Raw genomic sequence first — 16048 nt, 5'->3', positions numbered from 1 at the left:
CGTTCATCTCTGACGTCAGAGCTACGCTCAGAGAAAAGCGTGTTTATCGGGCCCACGATAACAACACTAAATATACTTTATCTCATTTCTTATTAACTGACCTGTGCTCCTGCTCTACAGCCCGGCATTAGTCATTTAACGCTTTCAGGGTGAAATATATCCCGGGATGTTTAATGCGGCTCGGCCCTAAAACAGAACAAAGGCTCGTTATCATCGTTATTTGTGCTTTAATGATACTGTAAAAACCAGAGCAGCTGTGAATCGGACCTCCGATTGCAGGCCTCCTTCAGTACTCGGGCGCATGATGCTGGCATTATCTCCGTGTCCCTGCTCTGTGCACCCAACCAGCTGGGAGACGTTCAACCGCGCTGTTATGTAATATTTACAAGCTCCTCTCTGAGGTTTGAAGAGGAACCTGTTTGGCTGATGACAGCATCTCCCAAAATGGTGGCTTATTTCAGCCAGGACTGGGGAGCTCTATAAAAAAGCTCTTTAAAAAGAAAAGTAGGGAATGTGTTTCAAAGAATTGGTGCAAAGCTGCTCTGTGCTTTACCACATAATTACCATACTAAACATCTCACAGCTAACAGTGTCATTTAAACAAATGATTTACTGAGCAAAATGACGCACGTCAGCTTTGCATTTAGTGGCTCAGATTTAAACATCTGAAAAACTATCACTTGTTTTTAAGTAAATATAGAGACAAAGAGGCTATGCTCCACTACATCAGCCAAGATTAACCAAGACTGCCATCTAGTGGCCAAGTGACAAAATGGTTCTTGACGCTAGGTTTTTATGTTTGTTTGTTTTTGCCTTACACTCTTACTACCAACGATCCCTTTAGCGACACGTTGAGGCTAAATTAGGAAGCACGAAGTAATTAAAAACTGAAGTATTTATGTTAAATGATTAGTTGACTGTCAGTTGTGATATTAAGTGTGGTTGGATAGGTTAGCCTTGATCCCAGGTATAATAGATAGCCTATAAGTAAGACATTATATACAGATTAAAGTACACTGGGCAGAAATGACCTTTTGTACATTTATTACTCTTATAGTGATTATTATCACTGGCGTGCACAGATAGAGACGAGGTGGTGCTGAAGCACTTGCCCTTTTGCCCTCAGTCCAAAAAAGTGCCCTTTTGAAAGACGTGATTTTTATTTTTTTTTTTAAAGCTGCGCGATTTAAAAAGGTGTGAAAATAATGGCTTGATTTGTGCCCCTTCTTCAAAGACACCCGAACCCTGTCGCTTTTTCACTGTCACCGTGTCACGTGAACACGCTTGCAGTTCATTTGTTGTGAGGCGTGTAGCAGCGGCATGACATAGGACTACTTGGAGTAGGCATAGTAGGCTAACTATAGCGACTGGGAGCCACGGCGGACAACACGGCAGCTCTTTCCCTTCCCAACCAGTCAGGTAACCCATGAATCGAGTGAAATTATTCTGTTTGCCCTCTAAGACCAACCTGCAATTGTTTTGTTGTGAAGTAGCCTGTCAGAAACTGCACATGACAAACTTTGCCAGCTTGCCCCCTCCATCCATCCATCCATCCATATGGATAAACAAAAAAAGGACACATTTAAAATGTAACCTAAACCATTTAGGCAACCCCACTCTCCATCAATTCCGACCTTTTTGCATACACTATTGAAAATATCACGTTATGCTATAGGCTACATGCCGTTAGGCAGAGGGCTCTTTTGAGCCCATTTTTCGTTACAAATTTTAGGATGATCTCACGGAAATCTGTGAATAAATACAAAGTTTTCAAACTGAAGTCAGTGACGGGAAGACATCACACTTTTTAGAGATGGAACTGCAGAAAAACCTAAAACCTTGACATGATTATGAATAATAGAATTATGGACGTTTCTCCGTTTTTGTGGATTAGCCTTTCCATAACTAACGTCAACTACTGTCCTACTTTGGTAAGATTGAAATTAATGTCTTTGACTGTCTTTAGTAGGTGTCTCCTGTGAGAAAGTTAGAACACCGTCCAACTGTCTAAAGATGCAGTCTTTAGCCTAACTGGTTGTTACTGACTCAGCGATGCTCGCAGACATTTACGCACTGTGTTGTGACCTGATTGTGACAGAACAGTGACGTTGTTATTGGTAGTTTGAAGGGTACGGTGTTGGGGGTGGTGCATGTTAAAAGTTTTGAGAAGCACTGGTTAGACATGTTAATTTTTTTTGGTGTAACATATTGGCAACATTAACACATTAATTTGCTAAAGGAAAAATAGGCAGTTCCCAATTGCCTGTGAAAACGACCATTCTGCCCTGTTCTTGTAATGACCACAGTCAGTCTTATTCGTTCTCATACATTTTGGTCTATTTATTTACTAATTTCAGCAAGCATAATGCCTAGGAAAGAGAGGCTGAGAAAGGAGAAAGAAAGGGATCTACAACAGGCAGCCCAGGGAAGCAGTTCTCTGCTCTCCTGGATGAAAGCAAAGGAAAATGAAGATGAAAGGTCAGAGTCAAGGGCAGAGTCAGGTTCTATTTTAATGTTTTAATGTAACCTGCTCCTTGCAGTTAATTCTATTGAAAAATCTTAAAAGCTGTTCACACTTAGTTTTTAATGAACTTAATCAGCAGGCATTGAGCTAACTATTATTTTGTACCTACGAAAGTTATTTCTATGTTACAAGACTTGCAGTATGGGTTATTATTAAAACTATCTGTTTAAGCTTATTATTATGATAAATAATAATACTATTATTATTATTATTGTTCCACTGTAGTCAGTCACAGCAGGGAAGCAGCTCTATGCCATCTACCAGCATAGCAGAAGAGGGAGATATAGAAACAGATGAAGCCGCGACCAATGCAGCAACAGGTTCAGTTAGGCCTACAGACACTGATGTAGTGCTCTCTGAAGACCACAATGAGGAAGATCAGATCGATCACATAATGTCAAAGTTAGCAGCTTTACAATACCCAACAGATCCAACACACATCCATACATTTAAAATAAAGCGCAATGACAGATACGTTTCAATGTGCTGCAATGTGGGCCCATGTCAGCCTGATATACCTTACCCAAAAACTGAGGGGAGATCATTCCAGAAACAGTGGTTTTCTGCTAATGTGTGGCTGGAATACTCACCCACTGCTAATTCAATGCATTGTTTTAGTTGTCGGCTTTTCCTCTCGGATGAAAAATATAAAAGCAGAACAGCCTGGACAACTGATGGCATCAGAAAGTGGAGTACTGCTCTTGAAAAAATCAAACAACACTCCAGCGCAGAGATGCACATGACAAGCATGGTTAGATGGATCAATTTCCAGAAAAAGGCCCTTCAGTCTGCATTTGATGTTTCAGACGTAAAAGGGGTGGAAGTTAGAGAGCGAGAGAGGCAGACAAACAAAGAAATCCTGACAATATTAATTGACCTAACAGTGTATCTTGCACGTCAGGGACAAGCATTCCGAGGTCATGATGAGAGTGAGTCCAGTGATAACCGTGGCAATTTTCGTGAATTAGTCAATGTATTTTCCCGCTACGATAGTGTGCTGAAAATGCATTTGGAAAAAATTGCCACAGTTAAAGCCACCAAGACAAGGCCCCAGGTGTCACTGCTTTCCAACAGAAGTCAAAATGACATCATTGCAGCACTAGGAACTTACATCAGGAAGGAGATACAATGTGAAATAAAAGAGGCTGATATGTATTCCATTCTACTTGATGAAACCTCTGATGTTTCACACAAAGAGCAAGTGTCATTTGTTGTGCGATATTTTCATCATATGCAAATAAAGGAGAGATTCATCGAAGTGTGCAATGTTGATACAACTACAGGCCAGGAGCTGGAGAATACAGTGTTCTTGCTTCTGCAAAAGAATGGCCTAGAGATGAAGAACATGTATGGTCAAGGCTATGATGGAGCAGCCAACATGAGTGGCATGTATAAAGGTCTCCAAGCTAGAATCCGTGCACACAATGAGAAGGCCCTCTATGTGCACTGCAAAGCCCATTGCCTCAATTTGGTACTAGTGGAGGCATCAAAGTCCAGCAAGCATTTTGTGACATTTTTCAACTTGGTGGAGAAATTGTATGCCTTTTGCTCAGGCTCCCCAAAGCGTCATGCTGCCTTGGTCAAATTTCAGGAGTCTCTCTTTCCTGGACAACGTGTTATGGAGCTCCAGCAGCTGTCAGATACTCGATGGGCTTGCAGGGAAAAAGCACTGAAGGCACTTCAGAGAAATTTGAAAGCCATTTTGATGCTCCTTGATGACATCAGTGACAGTGACCCACCTAACCTGGCCCAAGGTGATGCTCAGATGTACAGAAATGCCATTAATTTTATGTTCATTCTCTGCATGGAAATCACCACACCAGTATTCGAAGTCACTGCTTTGGCATCAGATTCTCTGCAGGAAGAAGGGTTGGACCATTCCACTGCCTACAAGGTAATTGATGGTGTGCTTCACACATTGCAAACCATGAGGTCTGAGGAGAAATTTGGAGAGATATTTAGATGTGCATCAGAGAAGGCAGAGAGTTTCAACATTCCAGTACCTACCGTGGTGCCTGGTCAGGAGAGAAAGCGGAAAGTTCCAGTGCGTTTCCAACACAGCACCACAGTGTCTCAAGTAGGTGCTCAGTTTGAGTCAGTGGAGGCATATTTCAGGAGTGGTATATATTTCACCTTTCTGGACATCATGACTGGGGAACTGAACAGGAGGTTCAAAGGGGACAATACTGGAAGCCCAACGGCCAGAATCATTCAGTCCTTCCAGCCCTTAACTGTGCATGCTAACTGGGTAGGCCCACCAAACCCAGAAGCCATTGAAGCTGTCCACATCCTCTGTGAATTCTATGGAGAAGATGAGGACCAGCTCAAAACAGAATTAAAGGTCTTCCACTCCAGCTTTAGTTCAAAAGACCTCAGAGAAATATTTCTGATACTGAGGGAAAACAATGGCCAGCTGATCTTTCCTGCCTTTGTCAAAATGATTCAGATCTACGCAACACTACCAGTGACAACTGCGACAGTTGAAAGATCCTTTTCAAAGCTAAAAATAATAAAAAATAAACTAAGAAGTTTGTGTGGAGAAGAAAGGTTGTCTGATCTCCTCTTGTTGGCCATTGAGAAAGATGTGGAGATCAATTACAACGAGGTCATCAACATCTACAAAGACATGGCACCAAGAAGGATGCTTCTTTAGAGCAGTACACTCCATTTAATGGACACTTGAGAATATGTATGTATATAGTTTAGAGTTGGATACAGATTTTATCTTTTTGTGGTGTGATTTTTGATTTTTAGAGAATGTTTTGAAATAAAAGTCAAATTGCATTTAACCTGTGCGATTTTTTTATTATAAAAAGAAAAGGTTTTCCACATATGCAAAAAGTGCCCTTTTTTCCCCCTGGAGCACTTGCCCCCCAAAATGTCTGTGCACGCCACTGCACCACTGTGTATTATAAGTATGTTCCTGCATCAGCTTAATGTAAAACAAACTTAGGCATTGCTCACAGGTCCATATATATTTGACTGTAACAGTTATAGTCCTGCACATCCTGCATTTTGCTCATGTTAACAGTGTTATGACTGACTCCAGCTTGGTTACAGACACAAGCCTAGATATTATAGATCTTTGATTATTATTATTTTTTTTTTTTTTTAAAAAAAAACATTTTATTTTGAATTCTTAAGTTTACAGTTTGGTTGTTCATTTCAGTACTTTAAGCATTACTGTATAGGAGGCCATATGCCCAGATGAAATATTTAATTTAAAGGTGGTCAGTACAGATATTATAATTACAAAAAAAATAACTTTATGAAAGCAGCCAACTCTGTGTTGTAGACATCCAGTCTCAAAGCTTCAAATAAGCTGGGATTACAAATTTTACCTAATACTTTAAGAATATTTACTCTATTACTTTGCTCTATGTTTTTACATCAGTTACTTTTCTGAGTTCACAGAAGCTTTGGAAACTTTAGGGATAATGTCCTCATATCAAAATTTGGGTTTTGGTATTTCTATGTACCAGCAGCTCAGGTTTAAAGGTCTAAAGCAGTTTCAAACTGATGATAAAAGAAGAGAAGACAACAGGAGAACAATTGAACAGGACATTTATTTTGTAGAAACTGTTCACTTCTTTGCAGCCTCCTTCTGCAGCTTCTTCACCTCATGCTTGATGATCTTGTTCCTCTGCAAAGAAAAAAAAATGCATTAAAAAATATTCAGTGACTGCTGGAGGATAAACACTACTGACCTGCACACTGCTTACTGGCACAATCACTAACTAAATCACTATCCACTAACCTCAGAAGCTCTAACCATGTGTGTATATAGTGACAGTGCAGCCTCAAAGAGCATGTTTAACAGGCAGGAAATATCAGAGCTGAGGGTTCCAGTGTTTGAACCTCAGGAATAACCTGAAGCCACTCTACTTGCTTACTTGGCTCACATATTTGAGGCATTTTGTGTTTTTGCCACACTTACCATTCTCTTGGCCTTCATCACCTTGTAGCGGTCGAAGTCAGACATCTTGGCCTTCTGCAAAGAAATCCAAGAGGCAAGGGTCAGAGAGCGCCTGGGGGTGGTTTGCTTTTTTGTGTGACTGACTAGAATCCATTCAGCTGTGGCAGACGGCCAAACAGGTGAAAGTAAAACACTCAAAGTACCAACACTGAATCTCCATCACAACTTCCACCAGGCTCGAAACCTTTCCCATCACAGGCTCCAGGGTCTAAGAAAGTAAGGGCAGATACTTTCCACAACCCTTCTCAGGCTCACCGAAACATCCTTGATCTGGATGTGAGACTTCATGAACTTTGGTTAAGGTGTGAATACTCTGCTCGCCACATTTTATTCATCATACTGTCGATTATTTTAAGCATTTGAAGTAATTCCAATCTGCACTGCAGATACTTTGTGTCCTAGTAATGAACCCATTTTATATATGTCGCCATATATATAATCTTCTGCATTGTCGTGACCAACTAGACTAGAACAGTCTGTTACACAGTCACGCAAAAATGAAGTGTACACAGCAATTTTTTTTAACTTTTGTTTAGTAATGACAGATGACTGAGCAACTGGCTTGACAGATCTGACCTTAACCTCTAAGGTGCACACTAAGTGAGCTACAAGATAGGGCTGGGCTATATCATACCGTTCACGGTAATACCGGTGTAATTTTGGGCAACGATAGGAAAATGAAATATCGCGATAGAATATGGGTAAAACGCGCATGCGCAGTGCCTTTGTTTACATACGCACATGGCAGCGACGCAGAATAAGAAGAGCAAAAGTGGATCGTTGAAGGAAACGGATGAACCAGAATTGGTTTGTAAAAATGCTGCAGCTTCAGTGGTGTGGAACTGGTTTAGCTTTCGTCCGTCAGATACACAACAAAGCACTATTTTTGGTAGAGCATGCTAGTGGGCCGTCGTTATTACCGTGTTGTTTGGAAAATACGGCACACTTAAAATCAATCCTTTGATTTTTCTGAAAATCGACAGTGCCCCTTATAATCCCGTGTGCCTTATGTATCAATTCTGGTTGTGTTTACTGACCTCGAAACGATTTTATGTCGTACACGGCGCTCGAAAATCTGTCAAATGTTTCAGTACGACTTTGCTAAGCTACGAACCCGCACCGCTTGATGGATTGTCGGAGCATTACGGCTATCGTAGGCAGGAGCCTCACGGAGTGATACGTACTGCGCTTCAACATAATATTACCGTATTGTGTGTGTATAACCTCTTTTTAAGTTTTGTGGATATTATACATGGTTATGCTGAGGATATGTCGGCCAATTTCCACTGGAAATGTCTTTTGGTTAAACTGTCAGCAAGGAATTTGCACTGATAAATTTTTATATAACTTTAATGCACATAAAACAACTGCTTGTTTAAGTGAAAATACATTGATGGGGTTTTTTGCACTAATAAAGTTGTGGATTTGTAAAGTATTTTGTCTAGTGTCAATTATATCGTCAGTTATATCGTTATTGCAAATTTTCAAATGTATATCGTGATAAATATTTTTGGTCATATCGCCCTGCTCTACTACAAGGTATCACAACATTGCTGTTAAACCCTCAGAGGCATTTGTGTAATCTTATGTCTTCAGACGTGAACCTTTTGGAAACAGTTCTGTATAGCGGCAAGTACCACCCAAAATACTGTGATAGTTTTTCTTTGTATATTGTATGTGGTATAGCTTCATTTGACTGAAAAAAAGTTGTGTATGAAACTGGTGCTGGCAGACTGGTCTATGTGAACTATGTGGTAACCAGTTCAGTATTTTCTACAGCTATTGATAAGGTGGTGAGTCATTACCACTGCAAACATCAGAACAGACAAGTACAACAAACAACTGGAATCATATTGCAAAAAAGCAGCATCTTAGACCACACTGGTCACACGTTTAATGAGATTATGCCTTCACCATCAATAAATCACAAATAATGAAATCACATCTATCAACCCAGCAGACAGACGTGAGATGTTTAATGATGGGTTTTCACATCCGCGTCCTCCTTTTTTTCCCCCTCCAAAACTATTTTGGATTTGCCATTAAAACAATATCAAAGACTATTTAATTCAGTGTTTAAGTGTCCCCCTTTCTCCCATAACACCAATTTAAAAACTTTAGAAAGTGAAATACGGCCTTACCTTCTGTCTTGCCTCGATCTTCTTGGCCCAGCTGCTCTCCGACCACTTCTCGTTGACTTGGGCCTTCTCCCAGGCTTTCCTCACAAACTTCTGGCGAGCACTGTGGACCACCACAAATGTTAAGTACTGATAACATGGGTGATCATTACGGTTTCACATTATATACACCTAAAGCAGCACCAAAACACAATCAGATTCTTGCTCCCATCGGCGCTCTACAGCCCTGTTCATAGCTGGAATATCCATTACTAAATATGATCACTAATCACCTGAACAGAGGCCTGATCAAACACCAGCGTATGACCAATCCCAAACAGACAGGAGCAGTGTAGTTTAAAAATGAACACCAAAATATATTATTAGAAAAATATAAAAGATATTAAACACGTAATACAAGCTATAAAGTCAAAGCAGCTGTTCTGTCTATAAGTAATATCGAAGCTAAGTCAACTTGATTTATAAAGCCCACCAACTCCTGACCAAAGTGCTGAACACAGGACTAAAAAGTCTTTGCAACAAATAAGACAAAAATCAAAAAAACAATTTAATAAGCCACTCTAAGAATCTGTAGACTTTCAACAGTCTCCATAAACCACTTAAATTCTCCAGCATAAATAACCATGGTGATGTACACTGTTAGAAACAACCACAGTCATATCTTCAGGTTAAACCTGACGTTTCCTCACTAAGCCCCTTGTTCTGGTCTTTACAGTAAAAGTCTGAACCTGCATCTACTGCCACCACTTTATAGGCATGTGCTATCAGTAAGAAGGCTTTCACAAGCGTGTTCGTTTTAACAGCTATCTTAACTTTAAAAATAAAAAAAATAAAAAATTTAGATTCTGGCAGCACAGATCATACCAGTGTCCACACTCACCTGTGGGGAATTTTGATGACATAGTCTGTGAGGTGCATGCACTTGAAGGGCATGGACTGCCTCCTCACCCCTGTGCAGGGACCATCAACAAGAGCCTAGAAACCACAAAAGACAGTTCACATCAATAAGTCAAATGTAGGGGCCCACACTGACCTACCAGCTATAATCCAGAGCACTCACTCTGTTTTGGTCAATGACATCCACGATGGCCACCAGCTTGCCAGCATGGGGTCCGAACGAGACGTAGGCCACACGGCCGATCTCAACGAAGCGCTTGAACACCTGGAGCAGAAAAAGAGAGCAGAGCACTGCTCATCAGAGTGCCGAGAGGCTGAGGAGGAAGCTGGGCACCTTTCGTTTGGTTAGATAGGTGCTTTACAAGCTTTGTTAAATAAATATAACGTTAAAAGCAGAACATACGAAAACCTTTATATATAAGGGGCATTTAAGGAGACTGTGTGACTACCTGGCGATGCATTGTACCAATTAGCTAACGTCAGCTAGCCACTGTTTCTGCTAACTACGGTAGGCACCGAACACAAGGGTGCGTTGAACAGAGTTTTTTATACGTTACCTAAAGATCACACTACGCCCAACCAGCGAGATTTATGTTATGCGAATTAAGTCTACGAACTGAGCGTGCTTCCCCTCTCAGCTCTCAGGCCCACTCAGCCTGATAGACCACGTTGTGTTGCGGGGAACTGCCGACATCTTACAAATACCTCATTAAAAACGCAAAACTGACACAGTACTGTACAAAAACTTCATAGATGTGTGTATTAGTGCCTTAAAAGCACACACGGCCCCATTTCTTTCCACAACAATTACATATTTACATTAAAAAAAGATATTAAATCGCTGACACTCTCATGGCGAACTCACCATGATGGCAGTCCGGGAGCAGAAAGGACGTTAGAGCTTCCGCCTGGCGCACATACGGCTTCCGGTTCATTCTGGCACATGCGCAGTCGTTTTTTCTTTATTGCAGACGATGGAGTCACCTGGAAGTGACAGAGAAACTTTCATGCGTTTTCCAAAATGCAGACATAGACTACAATGTTATAAAAAGCGTAACAGAAGAGAATTGTTACGGTGTTGGCTTTACCCGCGTATCATTCTCCTACTTAGATAGAAAAGAATAGAACAGAATAGAATATAATAAAATAGACCTTTATTGTCATTGTACATGTACAACCAAATGTTGGGTGCTCCACACCACCTCTGCCGGATTAAAATATAAATACTAGGCGCAAGAATAAATAGCACACAGGAGAAATTTATTCAAAACAAAAGAAAAAAATATACATAAATACAAAATCAATCGAAAGGCACACATTAGACAACAAGTTGTAAAGTGCTTGGAAGTAGTAAAAAGAAAAGATCTGGTCTGAATGGAGTCCGTGTGTGAGTGACCTGTGTGATAGGGGTTACTAAGACCATGGCTCAGATTAGTGAAGTGGGCGGACAGGAGCGGGGTGTGGGGGGAATAGTGTTTATTGACATTTGCCTATGGACCACCATGACACACACCTGTCCTAGATATCAGAGGCAGCTCTACTGTGTTGGCATGTGGTGGCATGTGCCACCCCTAGTGCCACTCTACTTTGTAATATGACAGTGGTGTTTATTAAAATAAGCTAGCATTAACACACTGATTTTGACATTTTTTTTTGTAAATTTAAACATGTAACAATTTGATTATTTATAATAAAAGGAGTGTGAAACGTAAGGTATTTGTATTTCTAACTGATCCCCTTCATGTTGTGTGGCATTCTCGGCCTGTAGATGGATAAAGTCCTATTTAATAAAATGTTTAGAGTTAAAAATAAAAGAAGAGCATGTTTACTTTGTGACTGACAAGACACACAAATTCTTTTAATTCATTAAACCCCCATTCTTGAAAAGCAGGAAACTGAGGCCTACTCATAATGACATGAGTAGAGAAAACAATTTTTTTGAGGCAATGAGTTTCCTTTTTTGTTTTTAAGTTCAGGGAATTAGATTTTACTTTTTTATGCTGTGACCTGCATAATTTCTCTCTACTACATTAACGTATTTGTGATGTAAAAATTATTAAGAAATTGTTTTACTCTCGCTTTTAACATATGCCTAAGAAATGCCACAATAACACAATCCAGTAATGCAGCTATTTAAATGATGTAATTTACATCCAACATTTTTCTGGTCAGGTACTGAAAACCCAGCTGGGTAATCTGCAGTTACCCAGCTGGGTTTCCTTTTCTCACTTGAAGAGCTTGATTGTGAAAGATTAAATTGCTTTTGTCCACAGAAGCTTTAACTTTGGCTGAAGTAATAAATTAGAAATAAATAAACCAAATTATCTGGCACTCTATTTCACATATGCATGAGCAACCATTAATGAAAATTTAAAGTTATGTTTTATCTAAATAACTATTTTTGTAATGCAGCCATTTATGCTGATATTTTTTTTTATGTCGGATCAGTACAACTCTATTCCTAAATAGGCCTCTGAGGATTTGAGCACTTGGAAAACATCATGCAAACTTCCTTTTAATTGTAAAACACAGATCTGTGGATGTTGGAAGACATGTGTGGTTCCGATCAGCTTTGTGGCGTGAAGATGCTCCTTTTGTTAATATTCTTAAGTCCTGAAGAATACTCATAAACACTAAAATCCTGCTATCTGGAAACTTATATGTGGACTCTTACAAAACAAACATGTGGAGCATTGTTTTTGTTATTGGAAACTTTTTTTATTTACCTTTTTCAATTACTGTTGTTGATATGTTAACTGTAAGAATAAGTTCAGATTCTCTTAAAAATAATAATGTTATTATTTTAATATGTTTTAAATGCACTTTAGAACAGCGTGCAGCAACACTGCGCTAGACGGAGGGAGTTATGGGGTCTTCACACACCCCTGTTCTCTGTTAGCTATTGGGGTGGGTCGGGCCCCTTCTGTGGGCTCTGGGGCTGGGGCTCGGTCCACTCTGGCACAGCTGACTTCCGGCAGAGCCCGCAGGCACATAACTACAGCCCTCTCTGGCTTCTGCTCCGTGGGTGCTGGGTGACCCCTTGTCTGGGGCTCTTGTCAGCTCTTCCCAGGAGGGTGGCACAGTTGCCCCTCTGATGGTTTGATTGTAGTGAGCAGAACTGGTGCAAAGTTTGCAATGTTGTTGAGGAGAGTTTCTTGTGGATATTTCTCTCAGATTTTTGTCAGGATGGTCTGGACTGTGTCATTTCATATGGAGCGGGAGAAGACGGCCTTTTCTCCATTGCTGTGAGAGTTTTGAAGACTCGATCCAAAGGGGTCTTTGTGACACTGGTGGAGAGTCTGCTCAGACTCTGAGAGGACATGTTCAAGAGGGCGCGAGGAGGAAACTCCCAGAAGCCCTGCAAGATATGTGGAACACCTATCACCACTTCCTGTTTGGAGGTTTGTGCTTCTTGCTTCTTCTCTTTAAAGCAGGGGCAGGGAACTCCAGGCCTCGAGAGCCGGTGCTGCAGGCTGATTTAAATGGCTAAATTAGCTCTTCAACATGTCTTGCAGTTCTCCAGAGGCCTTGTAATGACCTAATCATTTGAGTCAGGTGTGGTGACCAAGGGTGAGATCTAAAACCTGCAGGACACCGGCTCTCGAGGACTAACGTTCCCTAACCCTGCTTTAAGGGGTTCAATATAACTTCTGACCATGGTGAAGAGTTTAGGTGTTCTGTAGAATAAAATTATATGAATGATCTTTTAAACATATCTAAAGCATCACAGAAATATTACTGCTCTTCAAGTGTCTTTTTACTCTTTTTGCTCACTATAATTACTGTACTTCTAATTTCTGAAAGATTACTCTAAAGCGTCAAAGTCTATGTAGGAAATTTGAACATGAAAACCATGAAGTATGCACTCCAAGGTTCACGTTGGGGCCCATGGAGTCAGGAGTAAATTAGTTTCAGTCACTGTCTGCGGCAAATAAAAATGTACCACCAGAACTAATAAATATTTCCATAATTAACAAATATATAGACATTCAGTGTTACCTAAAGGCAGTAACTGACAAGTTATTCAGCACAGTATTTACATGATCATATCTTACCACAAGAGGTTGGTAAAAGCATGAAAAGGTACAGAATTAGTTCCCAGAACAAATTTAGAAATTCCTTGCCTGAAAAAAACAGTACTCAGTACTGACTCTAAATCCTGGGTACTACAAGATTAAAAAATGAAAACAACTAGTCATCACTTAAAACATGAAGCTCCCCAATTTGAACTCACAGCCACTCTGCCGTGACCCGAAGTCGAATCGGGGTTGTTGTGGCTACAACGCAGGGTACTAACCACTATACGATCATGGCTGCATAGCAACCTGTCACCTGTACACTACAACACGAAAACACGTTTGGCTTTTAGTTGCACTTACAGTCTGTATTGTGCTTTTTTCCTTCATATAGATCCCTGTGTTAATCTAGGATTTTCCTCAACCTCGAGGTAAAAGTCAGAGGCCAAGTTTTCTGAAATTGTTCTCATGCGATAACTCGAGAATGAGGCAAAGTATACCTTTTAAATGTATACCTTCATCAGTGGTTTCCTCAGTTTCTGAACGCTTGATCAAAGAACAGGTGATGCTACATGGCGGTAGAAGTATGAGCATAAAGTTTGTAAAAGAAAATAGAGATTTCATTTTGAATATCTGTTGTCTTTGTGCTGTCATCAGAATAATGATTATTGTTTCAATCATTATTCAATTACACACGTGTTTCATAAGGAGTTGGAGCAGGTGGACAATCAGTCAATCAGTGCAGCCTAAAGGCAGCAACTGCCAAATAATTCAGCAAAGCAAACACATGATCACATCTTGCCACAAGAGGTCGGTAAAGGCTTAAAATGTTACGGTCTAATTAGTTCCCAGAACTTTTGTTGGAATGTTTGGAAACTCGTTGCCTCAAAAAACCAGTACTGAGTACTCACTCTACATCCTGACTCAGTACTCAGGACGAAGAGTGAGAAGAGAACAAAAGACAAAAAATGAAAACACACACAAACAACTAGTCACCACTTAAAGTGTGAAGCTCCCCAAACTAAAGTCATGCCGTGACCCGGATTCGAACCGGGGTTGCTGCGGCCACAACGCAGAGTACTAACCACTATACGATCACGGCTGCTCAGAAAATGATCATCTGCAATCTTTATTGTGTTTTTTCCTTCATATCGATCTCAAACTCTGTGTCTACGGTGCGCACATTCACGCACGTGGCGCAGTAACAGTATCTGCATTAACACAGGGACATCTCGTGGTCTGACCGTAAATACATTGTGGTGTTCTTCTGCACATCGTACAGGTCAGCTGTAACACGCAGATTCGAGATTTTACGGTGAAATAAGAAAGAAAAAAGAAGCAAGATCCAGACTGTAACTGGCAGTGAAAAGCACGAAATGTTTGTAGTCCTAATGTTGATACGACCTAAACGTGTCAAACTTAAAACGTACAGTCCTGCTTAGTGGGTTTAAAATGGACTCGTGTGGACTGGAGGTGATTGACTACATGGACGTTCAGCCTGCAGCTGACCAGCCGTGATCGTATAGTGGTTAGTACTCTGCGTTGTGGCCGCAGCAACTCTGGGTCGCAGCATTGAGGTGAAGCTTTTAAAGCACCTGTCTGAAATTTGCACGAGAGATGAGACAAAAATAGATACATGACGTTTGATATAATAATAAAAACAGATTAATTTAAGAAGTCAACTTGTAACCGGTGATCAGTGGGTAACAAAAAGCAACCGCACGCTGTGCACTATTTAGTTTATTTTGCAATTTCTACAACGGCTTACTGAGTTAGGGAAAAGCAGCACAAGAGTTCAGAAATTAACGACAAAAAGCTGCTTCCATAAAGTCTAAGGCATAAAGGCTTTGACTTCTTGATATGATTCATCAACGCTGGATCAATGATATTTTTACTCATGTGTTCCTACACAAAAGGTGGCACTACAAACCAAACATTTTCTTATACATTATACTTAATTTTTTTATTTGAATAACTATTTTACTTTATTACTTTTATTGTTTTTGAGAAAATGTGATATAACTTGATACAAATAGTTGTTTTTATCTTAATTTTGAATTTTTAAAAATACTTTAACCCTTTTATTTTTGTGGCTGTGTTATGTCTTTGTTGGAAATCTTCTGTTTAATCACATTTCTTTAAATTCAGTGTCTTTACTGTTACATGTCATCCATACTCTGATGGGTTTTGCCCCATTTTAAAAACTATGTGGATAAAAATGTACACGCACAAAGCTCAAAGTGTTTGTCCTTAACACGGTGCTGATCTCAGCTACCAGAAAGTCGTATCTGAAGCTGCTGTTTCGTCATTACGAAATCTCAGGATCACCCTGTGTTTTTTCCCCAAGCTGGGAAGGTTTCATGTTGAATGCTTGTGATGCTCTTGCAGTATAACAACATATTTACTGGAACACTTTTTAGATTTCTGTAATTCTTGTGAATGTGACAACGCAAGAAAGAAGTTTTGTATTGTCATCAGAATAATGATTAGAGTTTCA

At 40.1% G+C, this 16048-nt stretch overlaps 2 protein-coding genes and 1 non-coding gene across 3 annotated transcripts; 1 reads left to right on the top strand and 2 right to left on the bottom strand.

Moving 5' to 3' along the window:
- Positions 1–1124: 1124 nt before the first annotated feature.
- Positions 1125–5633, top strand: LOC146362585 (zinc finger MYM-type protein 1-like). The gene has a single exon (XM_084919550.1). It carries the CDS (start codon positions 2775–2777, stop codon positions 5175–5177), a length of 2403 nt encoding a protein of 800 aa, XP_084775676.1. The 5' UTR covers positions 1125–2774; the 3' UTR covers positions 5178–5633.
- A 438-nt stretch (positions 5634–6071) lies between these two features.
- rpl14 (ribosomal protein L14) lies at positions 6072–10484 on the bottom strand. Its single transcript, XM_084919551.1, has 6 exons — positions 10401–10484; positions 9699–9800; positions 9519–9613; positions 8642–8741; positions 6462–6515; positions 6072–6167 (listed from the first exon to the last, which is right to left on the bottom strand). Exons 1-6 carry the CDS (start codon positions 10401–10403, stop codon positions 6108–6110), a joined length of 414 nt encoding a protein of 137 aa, XP_084775677.1. The 5' UTR covers positions 10404–10484; the 3' UTR covers positions 6072–6107.
- Positions 10485–14581: 4097 nt separating this feature from the next.
- trnah-gug (transfer RNA histidin (anticodon GUG)) lies at positions 14582–14653 on the bottom strand. The gene has a single exon. It is a non-coding gene; the product is annotated as a tRNA-His (tRNA).
- Between the last annotated feature and the right edge of the window lie 1395 nt (positions 14654–16048).

The sequence above is a fragment of the Perissodus microlepis genome, chromosome 22 (genome assembly GCF_051167445.1).
Source record: "Perissodus microlepis isolate ML-2025 ecotype Zambia chromosome 22, ASM5116744v1, whole genome shotgun sequence".
Classification (NCBI taxonomy): Eukaryota; Metazoa; Chordata; class Actinopteri; order Cichliformes; family Cichlidae; genus Perissodus; species Perissodus microlepis.
This window is presented reverse-complemented; position numbering and strand designations above follow the sequence as displayed.

Coding starts and splice junctions, on each gene's coding strand:
- rpl14 (XM_084919551.1), bottom strand. Junction 6,516..8,641: donor AGATCGAGGCAAGACAGAAG/GTAAGGCCGTAT, acceptor ATTTCTTTGCAG/AAGGCCAAGATGTCTGACTT. Junction 6,168..6,461: donor TGATGAAGGCCAAGAGAATG/GTAAGTGTGGCA, acceptor TTTTCTTTGCAG/AGGAACAAGATCATCAAGCA.
- LOC146362585 (XM_084919550.1), top strand. CDS start 2,775: ATGCCATCTACCAGCATAGCAGAAGAGGGAGATATAGAAACAGATGAA.